Source organism: Dermacentor andersoni, chromosome 5 (assembly GCF_023375885.2).
Source record: "Dermacentor andersoni chromosome 5, qqDerAnde1_hic_scaffold, whole genome shotgun sequence".
In the NCBI taxonomy this organism is placed as follows: Eukaryota; Metazoa; Arthropoda; class Arachnida; order Ixodida; family Ixodidae; genus Dermacentor; species Dermacentor andersoni.
In genome coordinates, this window is record NC_092818.1 from 99,976,587 (window position 1) to 100,002,093 (window position 25,507).

The window sequence follows — 25,507 nt, forward strand, 5'->3', positions numbered from 1 at the left end:
ACTTTATTCACTGCACGTGCCTTAAGCAGTAAAAGAAATGAAGTGCCGCCAGTGAGGTTTGAACTCACGACCCCTGGTTTACGAGACCAGTGCTCTACCACTGAGCTATAGCGGCTTTTTTTTTCTTTATTTCCGAAGTTCACATGAGGAACAATAAGTCACAAACAATAAAACACTTCAGCCACACTTTAGCTGAGGCGAGCAAAGTTAAAATTTCCTCAAACTCGCAAGGTCATCAAGAAGTATTACCCACTGAGGTGGGCCTTGCTGTGCCCGGATACATTCCCGAAGGTAAGCAGCGCTTTCAATAAAGTTTTCACGTGCACTGCGCGTATTAACATCTGCATGCCTTACTTGCATTCGTGTTTTCCACAAGTTGTGGAGGCCAAGAAGCATGAACAAATCATACGGCACATCTTCGTGATCAACCGGTAAAAACCTGATACCATAAGGGTCTAGTGGTAACTCTTTCTTTATAGTTCTCTGTAGGCCGTCCCAGTGGAATATCGCGTCCCAGCAGTCCAGAAAAACATGTTCGACTGTCTCTGGCCTCTTACATAACAGACAGTTCGTTGTCCAAGGAACAAAGATTCCCTTTTCTTGAAGCCACGTTTTGACAGGTAATGTATTAGAGTGTAGCTTGAACAAGAATGTTTTCGCGCCTGGCCTAACTGGCATCTTCTTCACTCGCTATAACATATTCTGCCCTGGGCCTCCACGGTAAGGCGCACGGTACAATGGCACCGGCAGCAAGATATCCACAAGATCTTTGTACAGCTTTTTCTTGGGAACACTGTACAAATAGTCTGGGGAAAAACGCACTTCTAACAACTTACAAGAAAGCACGACCTCGCGCAAAAATCCGGTTACAGCACCGCACATGTTTTCACCAGAGGACAATATATATTCTTGGGAGTAGCCTCTGCAATCGGACTTGTATAACCGTTCTTAAGAAGGTGTCATTTTGATCACGAAAGAAAAAAAGCGTGATACCACTTGACGCAAAAACAAATGAACCAGTCCAAGGCCTCCACTCTGCACTGAAAGAAACAGGTTCGTCCTCCTCGTTTTTTTCCCAGGTCGAAGTCCAAAGGAAGACGGCAAATATACGATGCAATTTTTGAATAGAGGTCCGCGAAGCACACAGCACATTCATGAGGTACCATATTTTTGAAATGAGAAAAACATTGCAGACAAAGGCACGTGAGAAGATTGACAGATTCCTTCCTTGCCACGCTCCCCCTTTCTCTCTCGCCCTTGACGTCTCTTCGTTCCAAAGTGGGCTGGGATCGCGATAACATTCTAGGGGCACACCAAGGTATCGCGTTCGCATGGGAGACCATTGCAGCCGTGAGAAAAATTGCGGTGTAATATCCCATTCCCCGTGCCAAAATCCAGAGCTTTTTTCCCAGTTTACTTGACATCCAGTCTGGTTACAAAACCTTTCCAGAATGTTTGTAACTTCACAAACACTTTCTCTGTTCGTGCAAAATACCGCTATGTCGTCCGCATACGCAAGAAGTTTCACCTGACCATATTGCAGCTTGAAACCTGTGACGTATTCACTGTTGAGAATGGCCAGACATAAAGGCTCTAGATACGCTGCAAAAAGCAGGGGAGAGAGCGGACAACCTTGCCTCACGGAAGAACGCACTGTGAGGCGCTCAGTAAGGTCACCATTAACTATAATGCGTGTCATACAATTTGCGTACGCCATTTTTACTCGTACTATTACACTACTCAGGTTAGCATGCTCCAGAATGGAGAAAAGAATGTCATGTGAAACGCGGTCGAACGCTTTAGCCAAGTCCAGCTGTATCATAGCTACCTGACTTCCAAGCGCGTCAACACATTCCAATACGGTTCTGGCCACATGTATATTTGTTGCAATGCTGCGACCTCTGATGCCACAGGTTTGGTGCGGCCCTACTAATTTGTCGATTACACTCTGAAGTCGTCTGGCTAGTACCTTCATGTACACCTTGTAGTCGACATTAGTGAGGCTGATAGGTCTGTAGGAACCCACTAACATTCGTTTCTCCGGATCATCAGACTTGGGAATAAGTACAATGTGTGACGTACCAAAGGACAATACAGTCGAACCCGACTATATCGAACCCGTTTACATCGAATTATTCTATATATCGAACAATTTCTGGTCACGGTATAGTTACAATGACTATATGTAGCAAAAATTACGCTTACATCGAACAAATATTGCAGTGACTCCCGATATATCGAACGTCAAGCGGCGGAAGAGTGCCCCCAGAAGTTGGCTTTCCCTCGCGGTAGCGGGGAAACCCGGCGGCGCGGCTCCATCCAACCGCTCTCCCTACAGTGACCGCGCTGCCTGGGGCTGTTCGGGCGAGCCGTCGACACTCCCCCTGCCGCGCATAGTGAAGTCTATTATCCTCCCTCTTTCTCTATCATCTTTCACTTCCCACTCCCTCTCCCCTGACGACGCTTCGCCGTGCTCCCTCACGGGTTGCAGAATCAAGCGTCCTTCCTTTCTTTAGATCACTATCTATCGACACTCCCCAGCAAAAAATGATCCTGGCCCGCCTACAGCGCTTGCTCAGACAGCCAATCAGAGGCTCTTGTGCGCTCTTCGTGCAAGATGGCGGAAGTGCGAGTTGTCTGGCTGCCTCGCTGGTTAATAGTGTTTGCCCCTTGTGGGCCTTCTCCCGCAGTGTTGCCGTGATGAAGCGGCAGAATTCGCCTTTCGTCGTGAAGATCGAAATCATAAATCGCGTCGAACGCGATATCCCCGCAGCGTGCAAGATTCCGAGGAGCACTCTCAGCACGATTAGGGCTAAAGTGGCCAGACTCGCAACCCGGTGCCCATGGCGCCCGACGCGTACGCACGGCCGTGTACGAGGCGTTCTTCATACGTGCCGGTTTCCGCGTGCTCGGTGATGACTGTAAATTCTGATGAATGCGTCGAAGCCGTTGCCGGTGTTGCCGAAGTTTGGAGCGAGCTGTCAAAATTTCCGGGACATTCGAATCAACAGTGGACGAGTTTGTGAGTGCAGATGATGGTGTCGCGACGACGGTAGATCCCGAAACGAAGACTACATCGCCGACATCGTACCGAGCACAAATGAAAGTAGGCACGTTGAGGAAAGCAACTACGATTCTTTGCCCACATCCTCCGAAGTGATTGGTGCACTCGCATTAGTCCGGTGCTTCTGCGCGAATGCGGAAGTTTGCGGCCTCAGCTGCTCGGACTCCTTAGACAACGTGGGGAAGTGCGTACGTCGCAGGCAGCGAAATTGCCCAAGCAGAAGAAAATGCAGGACTAATTTATGCGAAACTAAGCTAGTTTCGTCAATAAAGTGATTTTATAAATGGGATGTGCTTTTATGACATCCAATTATTTAGCAGGCTTATATCGAATTATGCTCTATATCGAACTGATAGACGTTTTTTTGCGAGTTCGATATAGCCGGGTTTGACTGTAGTACTTTTTTACGTTCATAGGCTTCCATTATCACTTGTAACAAGAACTGAATAATGTTTAAAGGTTTTATAAAAGGCAGCGTTCAGCCCATCTGGCCCCGGAGCTTTTCCAGACGGAAGATCATCTATTTCTTTCTCAATCTGTTCCGAAGTAATAGGCAATTGAAGACGCTCTCTTAAATCATTGTCGAGTGTTGGCATTAGTCGTAGGAAATCCCCTTCAAACCCTTGCGCATGCTCGCGCCTATTGCTAAAAAGTTCAGCAAAGTGTTCCGTAATAGCGCGCTGAATCTCACTAGGGTCGCTTGTAATGTGCCCCTCGTATCTTACTTGCCTGATTTCCTTCTGGCAAGCGTACCGCTTTTCATCTGATAGCGCCCGCTTTGTAGGCGCTTCGCCTGCCCACAAGTTATCGCTCCTTGAGCGTATTATTGCTGCTCCGTACCTGTCAGTGTCAATTGTTTCGATCTGACACTTCACGTCTTTTATTTCCTTACTAAAATTTCCTGGCCGATTGGTTTCCATGCTAACCAAGCACTCGAGTTGTTCGCGAAGTTCCTTTTCTTTTTCTTTCTGTTTATACCGAATTGCGCTACTTTTTTCTATAGCTTTAAGCTTCACTCGTTTTTTGAAACTTTCCCATTCAACGGCAAAGCAGACCGCTTGCTCAGCTAGTACACCATCGAAACCGCTTTTAATTTCCTTGACAAATCCTTCACCGTCTAAAATTTTCTCATTTAGTTTCCAAAGGTACCAATTAAAGCGTGATTTCCTTCCCTTCGTTCCAAAAGTCGCGCTCACAAGGCAATGATCGCTAAACGATACAGGTTTTACACCATAGGCTGTGCATAGTGGCACGAGATCAGCAGAAACATACAGCCTATCTAATCTTGCGTGACTGTCGCGTTGAAAGTGTGTGTAATCAAGCCGCGTTCCAGCCGAAAACACACTTCCAGCGTCCTCCAATAAATAATCGCGCATAAGTTCAATCAACCGTTCCGCGCTCTTGTGCCTCACTGGTCTACACTTCACTCGGTCAGTAGCAGCACAGACGCAGTTAAAGCCTTCCAATAGAAGCAGCACCTTGTCACAATTCAAGAACGGCTCAATGGAATAAAAAAAAACTTTACGTTCACTTTCAACATTGGGGGCATAAACAATACAACGCGCCAGTGTAAGCTTGAAAAAGAAAAATCAACAACCAAGAGGCGGCCACTTTCACATGCAAATACAGGCTCCACACTTATACCTAGTGTGTTGCGAATGAAGAGAAGGCATCCACCCGATGTCCCAACGGAGTGACACACACACACTTCAAAGTTGGCGCGGAAAGTGGGCACCATGCGGTCAGCATGTTCTTGCGACTCTATCTTTGATTCTTGCACAGCTATTAGGTCAAGGTCATTATCAATAAGCAGGCGATTAAGTTGACATTGCCGCCTTCGTGCTCCCAGCCCTCTAACATTCAAAGTTGCTACACGCAATGGCGCTCTTAGCTCAACTACCATACGTTTACGTAATAAAAAGGGGCGCGATCCGCATGGTGCCTACCGCTGTCGACCATGTGATTCTCCCGACTGATGTTCCGCAATGACGTTCGGGGGGTCTGTCTGGCCACCCAAAGGGTTGTCTGGTGTTTGTCTCGAAGCGGTCTGAGGCACTTCCTCGTCGCATCCTCAACTTTGCATGCGCGCAAACTCGAAATGTCAGGCAAAAACACTGTGTCGGTCGACACACAACCGACGCTGACATTCCACAGAACACAAAAAAAAATTACGGAGGCAGTTTACCCGCCTTCCGTGACTCGGCCAAAAGGTTTGGCCGCGGCTTCAACGACGAACGTCGACTTCCTGTCGTTTTCGGAGGCGGCTTCCCACTGCTACTACCACCAGGCTGCAGGTTCTCACCGGCGCTCTCTTCGTGGGACCGTTTTCCAACGGTTAGGGCAGCCGCTTCATCGTCGGCGTCCATGGCGTCGGCAATGCTAGGCTCCACGCAGTCCGGGGTTTTCAGCGAAACTTTCGTAGCGGCCACCGCACTGTGACCGCTGTCGCTTTCGGGGCCACGCTGCGCTAGCTGAGATGCCACCACTGCAGGAGGCGTCAACGTTGTCGTTCTCTTCTGCTTAACCAGAGGCGTAAACGAAGGCCCATCTTTCGTCCCCGTTCTCCCAGTTGTCCTCGCTGCCTCTTCTGCGTCCGCCTCATCCATCAAATGCTCCGAGACATCTTCACTGGTTCCAGGGCCGGCGATGCTCGCATAAGTACGAGGGCACTCACCGTCTTCGTGACCGAAACGTCGACAAGTTCCGCATCGCGGGACCTTACACTCCCGACGAATGTGTCCCGTACCTCGGCAGCGAAGACATAACGGAGGCCTTCCAGGCACAACGACGAGTGCCAACTCACCGCCAACGTTAAGCTGGTGCGGCAAGTCGTCCAGTTTAACGCCAGCTTTCAATTTCAGCGTGACCATCCTGCTCGTTGAGCCTTTCTCTGACACGCCGTGCACACGCCAGCGCTCCCGGGCCACCTCGGAGACCTTTCCGTACGGTGCAAGCGCGACACGCACGTCCTCGTCCGGCACGGTGTGAAGCAGCCAATGGAGCTTGAGACGTACGTCCTGGTTCGCCGGGTCAATAACCGAGCAGCGGCGTTCTTTGACGCGCAGCTCACCGACGCCTGCAATCTTCTTAACGGCATCCGCATCCTTCAGCGTGATGGCCCAGACATGGCTCATCCGATACGCCCCCAGGGCGATAACATCCGAGAGCAGCAATTGCCTAGCCAACGCGTCTCGAAAATCTTCCACCCGGTACGGGCGGGCCCTGATATCCGCGTGCAAAAAAACAGTATTTAAAACTAAACGCCCGGTTGGGAGACTTGGCAGAACAACCTGGTAGTCGGTTTCCTGTTCAATAGCCCTGTTACCGCGGCCAGAACTGGCCGCTGAAGCCGCTCCAACGGAGCCCGTCATCATACGTCCGTCACGCTTGGTGGCCGGAAGCAGAATCCACTGAGCTATAGCGGCCGACGGAAGCGTCGAGCCAAAAGTTGCACCAATGCAGCCCTTTCATTGTATGGGGCAAAAATTGTACATTATCCACTGCACGTGCCTTAAACAGTAGCAGAAATTCACTGCCGCCAGTGAGGTTTGAACTCACGACCCCTGGTTTACAAGACCAGTGCTCTACCACTGAGCTATAGCGGCCGATGGAAGCGTCGAGCCAAAAGTTGCACCAATGCAGCCCTTTCATTGTATGGGGCGAAAATTGTACATTATCCACAGCACGTGCCTTAAACAGTAGCAGATATTCACTGCCGCCAGTGAGGTTTGAGCTCACGACCCCTGGTTTACGAGACCAGTGCTCTACCACTGAGCTATAGCGCCCGACGGGAGCGTCGAGCCAAAAGTTGCACCAATGCAGCACTTGCATTGTTTGGGACAAAAATCTTACATTATCCACTGCACGTGCCTTAAACAGTAAAAGAAATTTACTGCCGCCTGTGAGGTTTGAACTCACGACCCCTGGTTTACAAGACCAGTGCTCTACCACTGAGCTATAGTGCCCGGCGGGAGCGTCGAGCCAAAAGTTGCACCAATGCAGCACTTGCATTGTTTGGGGCGAAAATTCTACATTATCCACTGCACGTGCCTTAAACAGTAAAAGAAATTTACTGCCGCCTGTGAGGTTTGAACTCACGACTTCTGGTTTAGAAGACCAGTGCTCTAGCACTGAGCTATAGCGGCTTTTTTTTTATTCGCTGATTGGTACATCACGTGCAAAGAACAACAGAACAAAACGCATTTACAGAAAAAATGACACTGAAAAATGTTTTGTTTGACGTGGGGATGATAATAATGACATGAGGTCATTCAGAACGGGTAGCCATTCCGGCTGTTCTTCGCCTGCGCAATATACATCCCTGGTGTGAGCTATACTTTCTATAAAGTATTCTCTGGCTGGGCGTGCGTTTACATCCGCATGCCTCACCGCCATACGCGTCTTCCAAATTGCATGCATACTCAACAACATAAACATATCATACGGCATGCCACTTTCACACTGAACCGGCAGAAAACGAATACCGTATGGTGTTATAGTGAGGTCTTTCTTTAAAGTTCGCTGAAGGATGTCCCAATGAAATACGGCATCCCAACACTCCAAAAAGATGTGATCAATACTTTCCGGCTTACGGCACCAGAGGCAATTAGTACTCCACGGAACAAATAGGCCCTTTTCCTCTAGCCATGGTTTCACGGGCAACGTACCAGTATGTAGCTGAAAAAAAAAAAAGGTCTTGGCTGATGGCCGTACTACCATTCTTTTGGTTCTTTTAAAGACATCTTTTCCGGGCCCGATTGCATACATGGTGCGATACAAGGGTTCTGGCATCATTACGTCGATAAGATCTTTATACAGCCGTTTTTTCTTAACTTCGCACAAGTACTGCAGAGAAAAACGAACCTTTAATATACTGAACGCCGATACTACTTCGCGCAGATAACCACGTATACCCATTCGCCCTGCACAAGAAGTCGATACAATGAATTCAGGTAAATAACAGCATAGACTAACTTGTAACATGGTGCGCAGGAACGGATGACTCTGATCTCGTAGAAAAGTAAACCTCGACACAATCTGTCTTAAAAACAAATGGGCCAATCCCAGCCCACCAGCTCTCACTGATCGAAAAAGATTTGTACGACTCGTGCGTTCCCATTGGGATCCCCAAACAAAAGTGGCAAAGATTCTGTGTATCTTCTGAATGTTTAGCCTATTCATGCACAGCACCTGAAGCACGTACCAAACTTTCGCTGCTAAAAAGATATTGCAGACTGTTGACCGGGCGAATATCGAGAAGTTTTTCCCTCCCCACTTATTTACTTTCTCTCTCAGCATTTCTGTTTCGTCCTTCCAATATTCATCTGGATCTTTATATCCCTCTAGTGGCACCCCGAGATACTTTGTGGGTACGTCCCTCCATTTCACATTTTCGAAAAAATCTGGCATTGCCTCCCAGGTGCCATGCCACAGACCTACACATTTATCCCAGTTTATTGCACTACCGGACCACTTGCAGTACTTGTCGACTACTCTCACAGCTTCGCTAATACTTTCTGTTTTCACAGAAAACAGCAATGTCATCAGCATAAGACAATAATTTGACCTCCGCCATCATAAGCTTAAAACCATGTACTTTGTTATTGTGAATTATGCTCAAACAAAAGGGCTCTAAGTAAATAGCAAACAATAAAGGAGAAATTGGACACCCCTGGCGAACGCTCCTGGCAATATGAATATTTTCAGTGACTTCTTTGTTAATGACAATATTAGCCTCACAATTTTTGTATGACATTTTCACACCTTCTAAGATAACATTCCCGACATTTACATGTTCCAGTACTGTAAAAAGTACGTCATGCACTACACGATCGAAAGCCTTTTCTAGGTCTAATTGTAACATCGCGATTTTCCTGTCCCATGCATCACAGCATTCTAGGATGCTCCTCGCTGTGTGAATGTTCGTTCCTATTGTTCTGCCCTTTATGCCGCACGTTTGGTGAGGTCCTACGATTAGTTGTATTACAGTCTGCAGTCTTTTGGCTAGCACCTTCATGAAGACCTTATAATCTACATTGGTGAGGCTTATAGGACGATAAGCACTCACCGATAAAACCTTCACTGGATCATCACTTTTGGGTATCAGTACAATATGCGACCTTCTAAAGGATGGTGGTGCATCTTTTATTTCGTACGCCTCAGCGAAGAGCCGCAAAAGAGCCTTCGAGAGGTCATGCTTAAACGCCTTATAAAAAGCAGCACCAAGTCCGTCTGGACCCGGCGTTTTCCCTTCACTTAGATCGTCTATTGCTCTTTCTATTTCGGTTAAGCCAATTGGCATTTCAAGGCGTACTTTGGTTTCGTTACCTAATGTAGGCATTGGTGTCAAAAATTCACCGTGTAAAGAGGCCTCACTTTTACCGCTGCATCCCAGCAATCCTTTGTAATATTCGACAAACGCTTGTTGGATCATCAATTTGTCCCTTGTAATCTCTTCACCGTACGTTATCTGCGTTATTTCCTTACGTGAAGCGTACCGCTTCTCCTCGCTCAAGGATCGTTTCGTCGGTGTTTCGCCGAGCCAGAGGTGTTCTGCGCGTGCGCGTATAACTGCGCCTCTGTATTTTTCTATATCCATTATTTCAAGCTGATTCCTTATTTTTCTTATTTCTTCATTGAAAGTGCCTGGCTGCGCGCTCTCGACTGTCAACAAGAATTCCAGCTGACACTGTAGTTCCCTTTCTTTTCTTTTTTCATTCTGGTATAAAATGGAAGATCTCTCGATAGCGCTAATTTTTACTTCTTCCTTAAACCGCTCCCATGCGTCAACAAATCTCCCCGACTCAAACAAGTGCAATTTTTCTATAAGTACTTTCACATTGTCTACAAAGACTTTATCGTTAAGTAATTTGTTATTGAGTTTCCACAACTTCCACGAAAAACTTGACCTACTTTTTTTTACGCCTATTGAAAACATCACGACACTGTGGTCAGTAAATGCTACCGGCTTAACCTCATAACTGTTGCAAAGTGGTACAAGCACGTCTGCCACGTACGCTCTGTCTAAACGGGAGTGGCAATCACGTTGGAAATGTGTATAGACAGTACCACTTCATTTTTGCAGTACATTTCCAACATCATCTAGTCCACACTCCTGCATAATCGTAGATAAAAACAAAGCACTTTGATCCCGAACTGGCAATCCCTTGCTCCTATCTTCCTTCAAGCATACACAGTTAAAATCACCGAGAAGAATCACTTTTCTTTCACATTTTAAATATGGTTCAACAGTTGCAAAATACCTGAGACGATCTTTAACGCTATTTGGTGCATATACGCAAATGACGCGCCATTTCTGAAACAAGAACAGAAAATCACAAAATACAATTCGGCCGTCTTCACTAGAATAAACATTTTCTTCCACAAGACCTAAAGAACTACGCAAAAGAATGGCACAGCCTCCAGAAGTGCCAAGGGAGTGACATACGCAAACGTTATACAAATACCTAAAAGGTTCGACCATGCGATTCGTTTGCTCCTGACTTTCAACCTTGGTCTCCTGAACAGCTATCAAGTCAAGGTCATACTCGCGGAAGAGACGACTGACCTGATATTACCTTCGTCTAGACCGTAGTCCACGAACGTTCAATGTGGCATCCCGTAACGCGGTTCTAGATTGCGAAGTCCGCACGCCAGTAGGAACAGATCGCATGGCTCCTACCTCACACATAGGCCTGGCGTCGCCGGTGCAAAACCTTGAAGGACTTGCGGGTATACACGCACACGGCGTGCACCCGCCACACACGTCACATGATGCTGAAGCCATTCTAGCCGTGTCCTTTTCCGTCTATGGTTTTAAGGCCCTTGGTTGAAGCACAACCCTCGTTGCTATGAGGGTGGCTTCCGCGGCGGTCGGGTGCCCGCTCCGATGTTGGGTGTGGGCTTAGTGCTGATTCGCCTGCCTGTGGCCACCTTCGTCGCCGGCTCACTCCCTGCCCCCTTGCCTAGTCGGCCGCCGTCAGGAGCGACCTCTTCAATCGGTCGCTTTGGAGTTGCGCCACTTACGTCTGCACTCACGACGTCCATGTCTTCTGGCTGGCTGTTTGACGCGGTGGTATTCTTTCCTTCGTCTCTGTTGTTTTCGTCCACTGGAGCATCGTTGACCGCTTTGGTTGGCTCGATAGAATGCCCGACCTCTTCCGCGCGTTCCACATTCTTTTCTTTCTCCGTAGACAATTTAGAAAGGGGCGTGTACACGGGCTCCCGCATTCTGCTGCTGGCTGCTTCCTCTGCGTCAACTTGGTCCATGATGTGCTCCGAGACACGGTCGGCTGTAACCGTACCTGCCACCTTAGCATATGCCTGAGTGCATTCGTTGTCTTCATGACCATAGCGCCTGCACTGACCGCACCGCGGTATTCGACAGTCACGTCTAATATGCCCCGTTCGGCGACACCGTAGGCACAGTGGCGCTCGGCCTGGCACAACCAGAAGTGTTGTCATGCCACCCACTCGAAGCTGATGTGGTAGGTCCTCGATAGTAACTCCGGTTTTCAGTTCCAGTGCCACGGTACGAGTCGAAGTTCCTTTGTCCGTGATACCATGGACGCGCCATCGCTCCTACGATACTTGTGTCACCTTCCCGTAGGCCGCAAACGCGGTGCGTACATCTTCATCCGGTACATAATGCAAAAGCCAATGTAGCTTTAGCCGAACATCTTGCTTATTTGGGTCGATAACGAGGCATCGCCTCTCCTTTATCTTGACGTCACCAACCGCGAGCATCTTCTTCATTCCTTCTGCTGTGCTGAAGGTCACCGCCCATACGTGGTTCATCTGGAAAGCCCCCAAAGCAAGCACCTCGGGCAGCATTCCCAGACGAACCATCGTGTCACGGACATCCTCCCCACGATAAGGTCTTGCCCTGATATCTCCGTGTAGAAAAACAGTATTCGTAATACACGCACCTTTAGGTAACTGTGGCAGAACGACTTCATATCCTTGGTTTTCTTCGGCAAAAAACCTGTTTCCACGACCCATATGGGCCGCTGCATCCGCTCCATCGGAGCTCATGGTGACACAACCTTTCGCTAGCGCGTCCGGAAGTGGAATCCTGAGCTATAGCGGCCGATGGAAGCGTCGAGCCAAAAGTTGCATCAATGCAGCACTTTCATTGTTTGGGGCAAAAATTGTACATTATCCACTGCACGTGCCTTAAACAGTAAAACAAGTTCACTGCCGCCAGTGAGGTTTGAACTCACGACCCCTGGTTTACAAGACCAGTGCTCTACCACTGAGCTATAGCGGCCGACGCAAGCGTCGAGCCAAAAGTTGCACCAATGCAGCACTTTCATTGTTTGGGGCAAAAATCGTACATTACCCACTGCACGTGCCTTTAACAATAAAAGAAATTCAGTGCAGCCAGTGAGGTTTGAACTCACGACCCCTGGTTTACGAGACCAGTGCTCTACCACTGAGCTATAGCGGCCGACGGAAGCGTCGAGCCAAAAGTTGCACCAATGCAGCACTTCCATTGTTTGGGGGGGAAATTGTACATTATCACTGCACGTGCCTTAAACAGTAAAAGAAATTCAGTGCCGCCAGTGAGGTTTGAACTCACGACCCCTGGTTTACGAGACCAGTGCTCTACCACTGAGCTATAGCGGCTTTTTTTTTTTTTCTTTATTTCCTCGTAACTGAAATGCCATGCGCAATACATTGTTAAAAAGAGAGTCAGCATAGCTTATGCCGACTCGCTGACATTAAAATCGCTTGAATTTAGCCAAGTCATCAAACAGCGGCATCCACTCGGGCGGTTCTTTCTGCACTTTGTACACTTCACGCATGTAAACGACACTTTCAATAAAGTGTTCTCGGACAGAACGGACATTGACATCAGCATGACATACCGACATTCTTGTGGACCATATACTATGGAGGCTCAGCAGCATAAGGTCATATGGAACATCGTTATGGCCTGTATCTAAGTATCTGATACCCCGTGGGGTTATTGGTAATGCTTTCTTTAATGTTCGTTGTAAGATGTCCCAATGAAAAAAGGGATCCCAACAATCAATGAATACGTGATCAACAGTCTCTGGTTTTTTACACATTATACAATTGGTGGTCCACGGCACAAATATTCCCTTGTCGGCTAGCCAAGTCTTTACGGGCAGGGTATTTGTGTGGAGTTTAAAGAAGAATGATTTTACCGATGGTTTCACGGGCATTCTTTTGACCCTTTTGAGGACATCATCGCCTGAACCTCCATAGTATGCCATCCTATACATTGGAACTGGCATTAATGAGTCTATCATATCATGATACAATTTCTTTCTTTTGACGGAACTTAAATATTCTAAAGAGAAACGAACACTAAGCATACGGAAAGATGACACGACTTCCGGAAGGAAACCTTTAACTGGACGAGATTCAACATTCGTACATGAAACAAGGAAGTCAGGTAAAAGATTACTTAATCGCACTTGTAACAAAATGGGTCAAAAATGGGTCACTCTGGTTCCGCAAGAACATAAACCGCGATACAATCTGGCGTACAAATAGGTGTGACAGGCCAAGACCACCGCTGCGGACTGATCTGAACAGATTAGAGCGGCTGCAGCGTTCCCAAGTTGAGTTCCATATGAACACAGCGAACACTCGATGCAGCTTCTGTACATTCACTCTCGACATGAATAGCGCTTGTAGTATATACCATATTTTAGCAACCAGAAAAATGTTGCACACAGTGGAGCGCGCGAACATGGACAGATTGCGCCTTTGCCATGCCAGCGCTTTTTCCTTCGCCGTCTGTGTTTGCTGTTCCCAGAACTGAGTACTGTCTTTGTAATGCTCAAGCGGCACGCCAAGATATTTCACAGGCATGGTTACCCACTGTATGTTTGCGAAAGAGCGCGGTGTGCTTTGCCACGCGCCATGCCAAAACCCGATGCTCTTGTCCCAGTTTATGGCACTACCTGTTTTTTCACAATAGCTTTTCGCCACAGTGACCACTTCGCTGACACTGTCATAGTCATCACAAAACAATGCAAGATCGTCTGCGTAGGAAAGCACTTTCACCTCACTCTGCTGTAATTTGAATCCTCTTATTTTTTCGTTCTCCCTAATGGCTAGGCAAAAGAGCTCCAGGTATAATGTGAAAAGCAATGACGAAATTGGGCACCCTTGTTTCAGAGATGAGCAAACATTGACGCTTCTCGTGAGACTCTTGTTGATAATCAACCGTGTGCTGCAGTCTGTGTAGACCATTTTCAAACCATCTATAATCACTGTTCCTATGTTGGTGTATTCTAAAATCTCGAAGAGAATATCATGAGACACACGGTCAAATGCCTTTTCCAGGTCCAGCTGCAACATTGCAACTTTACCCTCGAAAGCATCGACGCATTCTAGAACGCTCCTGGCGACGTGTACGTTGGTGGTTATTGTGCGCCCTTTAATCTCACACGTTTGGTGGGCTCCAACTAAAAGTTTAATTACGCTCTGTAGCCTTTTTGCCAGTATTTTCATAAGAATTTTATAATCAGTGTTTGCAAGGCTAATGGGACGGTACGATGCAACAGACAAGCGCTTTACTGGATCGTCAGATTTCGGTATCGGGACCATCTGAGCTGTTCGGAAAGACGCGGGTATTCGGTTGTTTTTGTAGGACTGCACTAAAAATTTCCTCATAATTATTGCTATTTCTGCTTTAAAAGTTTTGTAGAAAGCTGCGCTTAAACCATCCGGCCCAGGTGCCTTTCCTGAGCCTAGTTCTTCTATAGCAGCTTCAACTTCACGCACAGTTATAGACGCTTCGAGGCCTTTTTTTTAATGTTATCTTCCAATCTTGGCATTAAGTGTAGGAAGTGGCTTATGAAACCACCCAGATCAGTTTTCCTCTTGCTTAACAGGTCTGCATAGTGTTCAACAAAGGCGTGATCAATGATTCTGCGGTCAATTGTCACTTCGTCATTGTAGCTTATCTGCTTTATATCACTGCGGCGAGCGTAAACTTTCTCGTCACTAAGCGCGCGTTTATTCGGTGTTTCCCCTTGCCACAATCTTTCTGCACGGGATCTTATCATGGCTCCGCGATACTTCTCTGTGTCGATGATTTCTAACTGGCTTTTAACTTTTCCGATTTCCTCCATGACTTGGCCAGGTTCTGTGCTTTCTACATTAAGTAGAAAGTCGAGTTTACTCCTCGGGGCTTTTTCTTTCCGTTTTTCTTCATGTCTCAGTTTAGTTGCACTTTCTATAGCACTCATCTTCAATTCATTTTTAAAATCTTCCCACATGGTGACTACATATTTCTCTTCAGCTACAATCAATCGTCCGAGTTTTTCTTTAATGTCATTTACAAAACAGTCATCGTTGAGTAGCTTATCGTTAAATTTCCACAATTCCCACGAGAAATTTGTTTTTCGCTGCTCTTTTGTTCCTATTGTGAAGGCAACCAAACTGTGGTCACTAAAAGAGACTTGCTTGTTCTTGTACGTTTTACACAATGGTACCAGTTCCAGTGATGCATAAGCCCTATCCAGCCTAGCATGGCTAAGTCCTTGAAAATGAGTAAATCGCGGAACACTTTGATCGTACAACACATAGCCGACGTCTTCCAGGTTGTATTCACTGACAAGATTGTTCAATAGCAGTGCGCTACGATCATTCATAGGCAATTTTTTCACGCGATGCTCCGAAAAACAAACACAATTGAAATCGCCAAGTAAAACCAAAAGCTTATCGGTCTTTAAATAATCCTCAACTCGTTCGAAAACGGACTGTCTCTCGCTCTCTCTATTGGGGGCGTAAATACAAATAACTCGCCAGAAAATTTCACTCAAGGTAAAATCGACAACAACCAGGCGTCCCGTTTCACACACTGTAACTGCTTCCACACCTGCATTTAGGCTATTGCGCAAAAAAATAGCGCAGCCCCCCGATGTACCGGCCGCATGACAGACGCATACAATGTAACGCGGAACGAATGGTTGCACCATGCGATCCGTTTGCTCTTGACTCGCTATCTTGGTTTCCTGAACGGCAATTATGTCAAGATCGTTTTCCAGAAAGATACGACTCAATTGATATTGCCGCCGCCTCGTGCTTAGTCCTCGGACGTTTAGCGTGGCAATACGAATCGCGGTGTTAATTGCGGCCTCCATTATCAGCAAGAACAATCGGATCGCAAAGCGCTTACCTTGAGAGACCCCTTTACTATGCATAAAGTGGTGTCCTTTATTTAGTGCTTGGCTCCGCCAGTCGAACTGGCGGTATCACACGTAGTAGCCATAGCTAGGTTGCACTACCCAAAACGAAGCCGCTACGGGGGCGGCCCCATCTCGGGTCTCCACTCGACTTGGACGTTGGGCCTCGGCTTGAAAGGCGTACGTCGCAGCTGAGCCGCCTTTGTAGGTGGTTCGCTGCATGTCGTTGCTCCAGAGGTTCCGATTATGCCGATCGTTTCCTCGTGTGCCCGCTTCGCAGGCATGTTAGTGGTTGCTGACATGTCGACGTCAGTCGTAGCAGACGCCTCGGCGCACGTAGTGGCAGGCGGCGGCTTCGAGGAGGCGTCCCTCTGTTCTGTCGCGGAACTCTGGTTATCAGGCGCACCGTTTTCAGTCTTTTTCCGAATGTCAGCCTCGTCGTTGGTTTTCTTGTCTGAACACAAGTTTTTAGGGTGAAGAGACTGCTTCTGTGTGACCGCGTTGCCAACATTGTCGCTCTTAACCGGGGAAATATCTTCAACTTCAGCCTCATCCATGAGGTGTTCAGATAATTCTCTTCTCGCTGGTCCTGCGACGACGGCGTATGTCTTGACGCACTGAGAACATTCATGGCCGAAGCGTCTGCAGACCTCGCAGCGCGGAACTCGACAGTCCCGGCGAATATGACCGGTTGTATGGCACCGCAGGCAAAGAGGGGCGCGGCCCGGAATGACGGCAAAGACGAGCTCCCCTGCTATACGCAGCTGGTGCGGAATATCGTCGACTGTAGTACCCGCCTTAAGCTGCAGTGTCACCGACCGCGTCGTTGAGCCCTTGTCCAAAGTCGCTTGAACACGCCACCGTTCTTTCGCTGCGTCCGTAAGCGTTCCGTATGGGGCAAGCGCTTGTCCGATGTCTTCATCTGACACGTTTGGCAGCATCCAGTGTAACTTCATGCGCACGCCTTGGTTGGTGGGGTCAACGACAATACAGCGCCGTTCTTTAACAATCAGGCTTCGGATAGCAAGCAGTTTCCTAGTGGCTTCAGTCGTCTTCATCATGACCGCCCACACGTGATTCATCTGATACGCCCCCAAAGCAACTACTTCGGGGAGCAGTTCCAGACGAACCAGAGCGTCACGGAAATCCTCAACTTTGTACGGTCTTCCACGGACGTCCGCGTGTAAAAAAACAGTATTAAGGACGATTCGTCCGGTAGGCAAGTGCGGCAAAATCACCTGATAATCCTCGTCTTCAAAAACAGCATTCATGTTACCGCGACCGTTCGCGACTTTAACACCACTCTGTCGGAGCACATGATAACACGTCCGTTCACTGCGGTGCCCGAAAGTGGAATGAGTTATAGCGGCCCACGGAAGCGTCAAGCCAAAAGTTTCACCAATGCAGCACTTTCATTGTTTGGGGCGAAAATTGTACATTATCCACTGCCCGTGCCTTAAACAGTAAAAGCAATTCAGTGCCGCCAGTGAGGTTTGAACTCGCAACCCCTGGTTTACAAGACCAGTGCTCTACCACTGAGCTATAGCGGCCGACGGAAGCGTCGAGCCAAAAGCTGCACCAATGCAGCACTTTCATTGTTTGGGGGGAAAATTGTACATTATCCACTGCACGTGCCTTAAACAGTAAAACAAATTCAGTGCCGCCAGTGAGGTTTGAACTCACGACCCCTGGTTTACGAGACCAGTGCTCTACCACTGAGCTATAGCGGCCGACGGAAGCGTCGAGCCAAAAGTTGCACCAATGCAGCACTTTCATTGTTTGGGGCGAAAATTGTACATTATCCACTGCCCGTGCCTTAAACAGTAAAAGCAATTCAGTGCCGCCAGTGAGGTTTGAACTCGCGACCCCTGGTTTACAAGACCAGTGCTCTACCACTGAGCTATAGCGGCCGACGGAAGCGTCGAGCCAAAAGTTGCACCAATGCAGCACTTTCATTGTTTGGGGGGAAAATTGTACATTATCCGCTGCACGTGCCTTAAACAGTAAAACAAATTCAGTGCCGCCAGTGAGGTTTGAACTCACGACCCCTGGTTTACGAGACCAGTGCTCTACCACTGAGCTATAGCGGCCGACGGAAGCGTCGAGCCAATAGTTGCACCAATGCAGCACTTTCATTGTTTGGGGGGAAAATTGTACATTATCCGCTGCACGTGCCTTAAACAGTAAAACAAATTCAGTGCCGCCAGTGAGGTTTGAACTCACGACCCCTGGTTTACGAGACCAGTGCTCTACCACTGAGCTATAGCGGCCGACGGAAGCGTCGAGCCAATAGTTGCACCAATGCAGCACTTTCATTGTTTGGGGCAAAAATTGTACATTATCCACTGCACGTACCTTAAACAGTAAAAGAAATTCAGTGCCGCCAGTGAGGTTTGAACTCCCGACCCCTGGTTTACGAGACCAGTGCTCTACCACTGAGCTATAGCGGCCGACGGAAGCGTCGAGCCAAAAGTTGCACCAATGCAGCACTTTCATTGTTTGGGGGGAAAATTGTACATTAACCACTGCACGTGCCTTAAACAGTAAAACAAATTCAGTGCCGCCAGTGAGGTTTGAACTCACGACCCCTGTTTTACGAGACCAGTGCTCTACCACTGAGCTATAGCGGCCGACGGAAGCGTCGAGCCAATACTTGCACCAATGCAGCACTTTCATTGTTTGGGGCAAAAATTGTACATTATCCACTGCACGTGCCTTAAACAGTAAAACAAATTCAGTGCCGCCAGTGAGGTTTGAACTCACGACCCCTGGTTTACGAGACCAGTGCTCTACCACTGAGCTATAGCGGCCGACGGAAGCGTCGAGCCAAAAGTTGCACCAATGCAGCACTTTCATTGTTTGGGGCAAAAATTGTACATTATCCACTGCACGTACCTTAAACAGTAAAAGAAATTCAGTGCGGCCAGTGACGTTTGAAATCACGACCCCTGATTTACGAGACCAGTGCTCTACCACTGAGCTATAGCGACATTTTTTTTTTCTTTATTACCGGATTAGCACAGATACAGTGCATTCACCATACTAAGGTAAGAACAAAACAAAGTGTTACATAGTCATTACATATACTTCTCCAAATGCACGTGTTTTTTTTTTTTTTTTTTTTCAAAGAAGCTTTAAGGCCACCAGTGTATCCAGTACAGGTAACCAGTCTGGTAGTTCAGCCTGAGATTTATACACTTCTCTTATTTGAGAAACACTTTCAATAAAATATTGTCTGGCTGGTTTGGCGTCCACATCAGCATTTCGTACGGCCATTCGTGTTTTCCATATGCTGTGTAGGCTCAGCGTCATGATCATGTCATAGGGTACGTCGATTTCTTTTTCAACTGGGAGAAAGCGGATACCGTAGGGTGATATAGGGAGCTCTTTTTTCAGCGTTCTCTGCCAGACATCCCCGTGGAATATTGCATCCCTGCAGTCTAAGAAAATGTGTTCGATTGTCTCAGGCTTTGAACAAATGAGACAATTAACTGACCACGGTACGAACAGTCGTCTCTGCAACCATGGTTTAACTGGCAAGGTATTGGTATGGAGCTGAAAGAAGAACGTCTTAACTGAGGAGCGGACTGTCATTCTTTTAACACGTTTCAACCCGTCTCCTTCCGAGCCTACACAATACATGGCACGATATATGGGCACTGGCAACATAATATCAATCAGATCCTTGTATAAACGCTTTTTAGGTACATTACTTAGGTACTCCACTGAGAATCTCACTTTTAGCATTCGAAGAGACATAACGACCTCACGAAGAAAGCCGCGAACACTCCCTTTTTTGTGACATTTGATACAACATATTCAGGAATTACATCACTCATTCGTAATTGTAAAATTGTTCGCAGAAATCAGTTATTTTGGTCGCGCAAAAAAAATAAATCTTGACACAACTTGTTTGAGAAATAAATGACATAAACTTAGTCCGCTGCTACGGACTGATCGAAATAAATTAGTTCTGCTGCATCTTTCCCATGTTGAACGCCACACGAACACTGCAAAGACTGTGCAACTTCTGCACGTTGGTACGAGACATACAAAGCACTTGAAGAACATACCAGACTTTCGCGACTAAAAACACGTTGCAAACTGTAGCACGCGCGAAAACGGAGAAGTCCCGCCCACCCCATTTATCTGGTTGTTGTCTAACACGTTTGGTTTCCTCGTTCCAGTATTGCGTGGTATCGCGATAATGTTCTGAGGGCACTCCGAGATATTTGACAGGTGCCACAGTCCATTTCATGTTAGCGCAATAATCTGAGGTGTTTTCCCACGGCCCGTGCCAGAAGCCTAAACATTTGTTCCAATTTATCGTACTGCCCGTCAGCGAGCAAAAAAAGCTCTGCTTCTTTAACGGTCTCCTTAACGCTTTCCTTATCGCCACAGAAGACTGCTATGTCGTCAGCTTAGCACAGTATTTTAACTTCACTTGCGAGTAATTTGAAACCGCGTATTGTGTCATTATTAAGAATCTTTAAGCAGAAAGGTTCGAGAAAAATTTCAAACAATAATGATGATAATGGACACCCTTGCCTACACTGAGCTTTGAAACTTTCGCTGACACTTTTGTTTACAATTATACTAGCTGAACTGTGAGTGTATCACATTTTTACACCAGTCGCAATCACAAACCCAACATTAATATACTCCAAAAGACTAAAAAGAATTTGATGTGATACACGATCGAAAGCTTTTTCTAGATGATGCTGTAACACTGCTACCCGTTCTGAAAAGTCATCGCAGTATTCCAGTACACTTCTGGTAACATGAATGTTAGTAAATATCGAGCGTCCCCTGATCCCACATGTCTGGTGGGGTCCTACCAAAGCTGTGATCACGGTTTGTAATCTTTTTGCCAGTACTTTCATATATATTTTGTAATCTACATTGCTTAAGCTTATCGGTCGATAGAACGAGACCGATAGAAGTTTAACTGGGTCATCTGTCTTGGGTATTAATACAACGTGAGAACAGTTGAAAGATAGGGGCACTGCATTTTCATTATATGCTTCGGTTATTGCATGATGCAGGGCTTTTGCCAGATCCACTTTAAAAGCTTTGTAAAAACAACTGCTTAAACCATCCGGGCCTGGAGATTTGCCTACGCATAACTCAGCAATTGCATCTTCAAATTCTCGTACGGTAATATCTGCTTCAAGGCGGGTCTTCACGTCATCGTCTAACCTTGGCATTAAGTGAAGGTACTCATTTTCAAAGCCGGTTGCAATATGAATTTTATGACCTAACAGATTTTTGAAGTACTCTACAAAAGCAAGTTCAATTATCCGTTTCTCTTTTGTAATAACGCCCTCGTACTGTATTTCTTTTATTTCATTTTTGACGGCATAACTTTTCTCATCCGCTAGTGAGCGCTTGGTAGGCTTTTCTCCCAACCACAGTCTTTCGCCACGAGCGCGAACAATGGCTCCCTTATATCTTTCGATATCTACTGCTTCCAGTTTGTTTTTGACATCTTTAATTTCATTATTTAATGCCCCTGGTTGCGTGCTTTCTGCGTTCAGCAAATAGTCTAGCTGACTACGGAGCACATTTTCTTCGTTTCTTTCGCTGCGGCGTAGTGCGCATGCCCTCTCGATTGCAATGATCTTAATCTCTTGTTTGAACAGCTCCCATTAAGCGATGAAACCATTCGTTTTAGACAGTAGTCTTTGTATGCGTTCTTTTGCTTTGCTCACAAAGTTATCATTGTCCAGAAGCTTATCATTAAACTTCAAAAGTGTCCAACTGAATTACGACCCTTTGTGCTTTGCTCCTAAGGAAATCATAACCAAACTGTGATCACTGAATGAAACATGTTTTACGTTGTAATCTTGGCACAGCGGCACTATATTTGCAGATACGTATAATCTGTCCAAGCGTGCATGGCTTGTGCGTTGGAAGTGAGTGAACTGTGGCCGTTTTCCGCCAGCTGCAATATGACCAGTATCTTCTAGGCAGTGATCCTGAACTATCACGCTTAATTTCATGCTACTGTTATCGCGTACCGGTTCGTTCTTTATTCTATCGGCAGAAACACACACACAGTTAATATCGCCAAGCATTAGAATCATTATTTCAGAATTTAAAAAGGATCCAAGGCTTTCAAAAAAAGCTGAGCGCTTGGTTTCTCTGTTAGGCGCGTACAAACATATTGCCCGCCACTTAAAAGCAGAGAAAAGAAAATCACACACAACTAACCACCCAGTTTTACACACAGTCACGGTCTCTACTACATTTCCTAGGGAGCTGCGTAGTAACAAGGCACACTCTCCGGACGAGCCTACTGCGTGACACACACATACATAGCAGCGTCGAGTAAAAGGTTCTACCATGCGATCTGTTTGACCTTGGCTTTCGACTTTGGTTTCTTGAATTGCTACGATGTCGAGGTCATTTTCCAGTAAAAGACTGCTTACTTGGTACTGTCGACGCCTTGCAGAAAGGCCCCGCACGTTTAACGTGCATATGCTAAGCAGCGCGTCAAGTTTTACTGCCATTTATGAGAATGATCAAACAGGTCGCATGGCGCTCACCTTGTTCTGTGAGAGGCAGAAAATTTTGACTGGAAGCTTTTCTATCTTCAGTTGCCACAGGCAAACACACCATGAGTGCCTGAGAAAGAAGGAACTGGGGTTCCAGCGCCCTTAGCTTGTCCTCGCCCACTTTTAGCATGTGTAGCGTCGGAAACCGGAGGCTGACCCGGGCTTCACTGAACCGGGGGGCTACGTGCCCCGCGGAATATGACGGTCAAGTGGAACGTTGGGCTTTGGCTTGAAGCTTGTGCGGCGCCCTTGGGCCGCTTTAGCGGGTGACTCGCCGGCAGTGGGCTCGTTTGAGGCCGCTTTCGCTGCTGCTGTTTCCTCGCGTGTTCTCTTCCCTGCACCGGTCTTCGAATCCTTCATGTCGACATCTTCGGATTTCTCCAGACGCGTTGACTGGCTCTTGATGGGTTTTTTCCCTGAACTGTTGGACGCACTGGTTTTCGTCGCAGGAGGCTGCGCAGGTTGTGCAACTTGCTCACCGTTATCCTCTTTCTCTTTGTTTACGTTGGGCGAACGCGACGAAGGGGGCGTTTCCTCTTGTTTGGTTTCTCTGGTCTTGCTGGCGGCAACATCCTCAGCTTCCGATTCATCCATTTGTAGCTCTGCGTTGTCGTCCCATGCAGATCGGCTTGTAACCTTCGCATAAGTTTTCACGCACTCTTCCTCAGCGTGGCCAAAACGTCTGCACAGCGCGCACCGAGGAATACGACATTCGCGTCGTATGTGGCCAGTCCCTTTACACCGTAGGCAGAGTGGAGCTCTTCCAGCCACTACGACTAACGTCAGGTCACCTGCTACTCGTAGTTGATGTGGGATGTCTTCCTTCGTGTAGCCTGCGTTGAGCTGAAGACTGATAATACGCGTAGTAGAGCCTTTCTCCGATAACCCTTCCGTTCGCCATCGCTCTCTTGCGACTTCGGTGACTTTTCCGTGGGGTAAAAACGCGGTCCGTATGTCTTCGTCGTCCACATAATGAAGGACGCAATGCAGCCTTAGTCGAATATCTTGGTTGTTTGGATCTACGACGAGACAACGGCGCTCCTTCACGGTCACTTCAGTTGCAGAAAGCAACCTATTCTTAGCCTCCGTAGTCTTCAGCGTTACCGCCCACGCATGGTTCATTTGGTATGGCCCTAACGCTTCAACGTCAGGGAGCATTGCCAAAGCACCTAGTGCATCACGAATATCTTCGACACGGTAGGGTCTTCCACGAACATCCGCATGAAAAATACAGTGTTTAAAACAATACGACCATTTGGTAGAGCAGGTAAAATAATTTCATAATCCTGGTTGGCACTGGCTGCATTCCGGTTTCCACGGCTAGACATAGCCGCTGACACCGCCCCAGGGGAGCGAAACATTCCTCGACCGTTCACGGCGGTGGCCGGAAGTGGAATCCTGAGCTATAGCGGCCGACGGAAGCGTCGAGCCAAAAGTTGCACCAATGCAGCCCTTTCATTGTTTGGGGCAAAAATAATACATTATCCACTGCACGCGCCTTAAACAGTAAGATAAATTCACTGCCGCCAGTGAGGTTTGAACTCACGACCCCTGGTTTACAAGACCAGTGCTCTACCACTGAGCTATAGCGGCCGACGGAAGCGTCGAGCCAAAAGTTGCACCAATGCAGCACTTTCATTGTTTGGGGCAAAAATAGTACATTATCCACTGCACGCGCCTTAAACAGTAAGATAAATTCACTGCCGCCAGTGATGTTTGAACTCACGACCCCTGGTTTACGAGACCAGTGCTCTACCACTGAGCTATAGCGGCCGACGGAAGCGTCGAGCCAAAAGTTGCACCAATGCAGCACTTGCATTGTTTGGGGCAAAAATTGTACATTATCCACTACACGTGCCTTAAACAGTAAAACAAATTCACTGCCGCCAGTGAGGTTTGAACTCACGACCCCTGGTTTACAAGACCAGTACTCTACCACTGAGCTATAGCGGCCGACGGAAGCGTCGAGCCAAAAGTTGCACCAATGCAGCACTTGCATTGTTTGGGGCAAAAATTGTACATTATCCACTACACGTGCCTTAAACAGTAAAACAAATTCACTGCCGCCAGTGAGGTTTGAACTCACGACCCCTGGTTTACAAGACCAGTACTCTACCACTGAGCTATAGCGGCCGACGCAAGCGTCGAGCCAAAAGTTGCACCAATGCAGCACTTTCATTGTTTGGGGCAAAAATTGTACATTATCCACTGCACGTGCCTTAAACAGTAGCAGAAATTCACTGCCGCCATTGAGGTTTTAACTCACGACCCTTGGTTTACGACACCAGTGCTCTACCACTGAGCTATAGCGGCCGACGGAAGCGTCGAGCCAAAAGTTGCACCAATGCAGCACTTTCATTGTTTGGGGCAAAAATAGCACATTACTCACTGCACGCGCCTTAAACAGTAAGATAAATTCACTGCCGCCAGTGAGGTTTGAACTCACGACCCCTGGTTTACAAGACCAGTGCTCTACCACTGAGCTATAGCGGCCGACGGAAGCGTCGAGCCAAAAGTTGCACCAATGCAGCACTTTCATTGTTTGGGGCAAAAATAGTACATTACCCACTGCACGCGCCTTAAACAGTAAGATAAATTCACTGCCGCCAGTGAGGTTTGAACTCACGACCCCTGGTTTACAAGACCAGTGCTCTACCACTGAGCTATAGCGGCCGACGGAAGCGTCGAGCCAAAAGTTGCACCAATGCAGCACTTTC

At 47.4% G+C, this 25,507-nt stretch overlaps 1 protein-coding gene and 22 non-coding genes across 23 annotated transcripts; all 23 read right to left on the reverse strand.

The window, feature by feature from the left end:
• Positions 1–43: 43 nt before the first annotated feature.
• On the reverse strand, positions 44–115 carry TRNAT-CGU (transfer RNA threonine (anticodon CGU)). The gene has a single exon. It is a non-coding gene; the product is annotated as a tRNA-Thr (tRNA).
• A 6,482-nt stretch (positions 116–6,597) lies between these two features.
• Positions 6,598–6,669, reverse strand: TRNAT-UGU (transfer RNA threonine (anticodon CGU)). Its single transcript has one exon. It is a non-coding gene; the product is annotated as a tRNA-Thr (tRNA).
• A 108-nt stretch (positions 6,670–6,777) lies between these two features.
• Positions 6,778–6,849, reverse strand: TRNAT-CGU (transfer RNA threonine (anticodon CGU)). The gene has a single exon. It is a non-coding gene; the product is annotated as a tRNA-Thr (tRNA).
• Positions 6,850–6,957: 108 nt separating this feature from the next.
• TRNAT-UGU (transfer RNA threonine (anticodon UGU)) lies at positions 6,958–7,033 on the reverse strand. Its single transcript has one exon. It is a non-coding gene; the product is annotated as a tRNA-Thr (tRNA).
• A 31-nt stretch (positions 7,034–7,064) lies between these two features.
• On the reverse strand, positions 7,065–8,574 carry LOC140218368 (uncharacterized). Its single transcript, XM_072288095.1, has one exon. The coding sequence runs from the start codon at positions 8,471–8,473 to the stop codon at positions 7,268–7,270; it is 1,206 nt and encodes a 401-aa protein (XP_072144196.1). The 5' UTR covers positions 8,474–8,574; the 3' UTR covers positions 7,065–7,267.
• Positions 7,138–7,209, reverse strand: TRNAR-UCU (transfer RNA arginine (anticodon UCU)). The gene has a single exon. It is a non-coding gene; the product is annotated as a tRNA-Arg (tRNA).
• A 3,686-nt stretch (positions 8,575–12,260) lies between the features above and the next one.
• Positions 12,261–12,332, reverse strand: TRNAT-UGU (transfer RNA threonine (anticodon UGU)). Its single transcript has one exon. It is a non-coding gene; the product is annotated as a tRNA-Thr (tRNA).
• A 108-nt stretch (positions 12,333–12,440) lies between these two features.
• TRNAT-CGU (transfer RNA threonine (anticodon CGU)) lies at positions 12,441–12,512 on the reverse strand. Its single transcript has one exon. It is a non-coding gene; the product is annotated as a tRNA-Thr (tRNA).
• Positions 12,513–12,619: 107 nt separating this feature from the next.
• On the reverse strand, positions 12,620–12,691 carry TRNAT-CGU (transfer RNA threonine (anticodon CGU)). The gene has a single exon. It is a non-coding gene; the product is annotated as a tRNA-Thr (tRNA).
• Positions 12,692–17,711: 5,020 nt separating this feature from the next.
• On the reverse strand, positions 17,712–17,783 carry TRNAT-UGU (transfer RNA threonine (anticodon CGU)). Its single transcript has one exon. It is a non-coding gene; the product is annotated as a tRNA-Thr (tRNA).
• A 108-nt stretch (positions 17,784–17,891) lies between these two features.
• TRNAT-CGU (transfer RNA threonine (anticodon CGU)) lies at positions 17,892–17,963 on the reverse strand. The gene has a single exon. It is a non-coding gene; the product is annotated as a tRNA-Thr (tRNA).
• A 108-nt stretch (positions 17,964–18,071) lies between these two features.
• TRNAT-UGU (transfer RNA threonine (anticodon UGU)) lies at positions 18,072–18,143 on the reverse strand. Its single transcript has one exon. It is a non-coding gene; the product is annotated as a tRNA-Thr (tRNA).
• A 108-nt stretch (positions 18,144–18,251) lies between these two features.
• TRNAT-CGU (transfer RNA threonine (anticodon CGU)) lies at positions 18,252–18,323 on the reverse strand. Its single transcript has one exon. It is a non-coding gene; the product is annotated as a tRNA-Thr (tRNA).
• A 108-nt stretch (positions 18,324–18,431) lies between these two features.
• Positions 18,432–18,503, reverse strand: TRNAT-CGU (transfer RNA threonine (anticodon CGU)). The gene has a single exon. It is a non-coding gene; the product is annotated as a tRNA-Thr (tRNA).
• Positions 18,504–18,611: 108 nt separating this feature from the next.
• TRNAT-CGU (transfer RNA threonine (anticodon CGU)) lies at positions 18,612–18,683 on the reverse strand. Its single transcript has one exon. It is a non-coding gene; the product is annotated as a tRNA-Thr (tRNA).
• A 108-nt stretch (positions 18,684–18,791) lies between these two features.
• On the reverse strand, positions 18,792–18,863 carry TRNAT-CGU (transfer RNA threonine (anticodon CGU)). Its single transcript has one exon. It is a non-coding gene; the product is annotated as a tRNA-Thr (tRNA).
• Positions 18,864–18,971: 108 nt separating this feature from the next.
• Positions 18,972–19,043, reverse strand: TRNAT-CGU (transfer RNA threonine (anticodon CGU)). Its single transcript has one exon. It is a non-coding gene; the product is annotated as a tRNA-Thr (tRNA).
• A 5,268-nt stretch (positions 19,044–24,311) lies between these two features.
• Positions 24,312–24,383, reverse strand: TRNAT-UGU (transfer RNA threonine (anticodon CGU)). The gene has a single exon. It is a non-coding gene; the product is annotated as a tRNA-Thr (tRNA).
• A 108-nt stretch (positions 24,384–24,491) lies between these two features.
• Positions 24,492–24,563, reverse strand: TRNAT-CGU (transfer RNA threonine (anticodon CGU)). The gene has a single exon. It is a non-coding gene; the product is annotated as a tRNA-Thr (tRNA).
• Positions 24,564–24,671: 108 nt separating this feature from the next.
• On the reverse strand, positions 24,672–24,743 carry TRNAT-UGU (transfer RNA threonine (anticodon CGU)). Its single transcript has one exon. It is a non-coding gene; the product is annotated as a tRNA-Thr (tRNA).
• Positions 24,744–24,851: 108 nt separating this feature from the next.
• Positions 24,852–24,923, reverse strand: TRNAT-UGU (transfer RNA threonine (anticodon UGU)). Its single transcript has one exon. It is a non-coding gene; the product is annotated as a tRNA-Thr (tRNA).
• Positions 24,924–25,211: 288 nt separating this feature from the next.
• TRNAT-UGU (transfer RNA threonine (anticodon UGU)) lies at positions 25,212–25,283 on the reverse strand. The gene has a single exon. It is a non-coding gene; the product is annotated as a tRNA-Thr (tRNA).
• Positions 25,284–25,391: 108 nt separating this feature from the next.
• On the reverse strand, positions 25,392–25,463 carry TRNAT-UGU (transfer RNA threonine (anticodon CGU)). The gene has a single exon. It is a non-coding gene; the product is annotated as a tRNA-Thr (tRNA).
• Between the last annotated feature and the right edge of the window lie 44 nt (positions 25,464–25,507).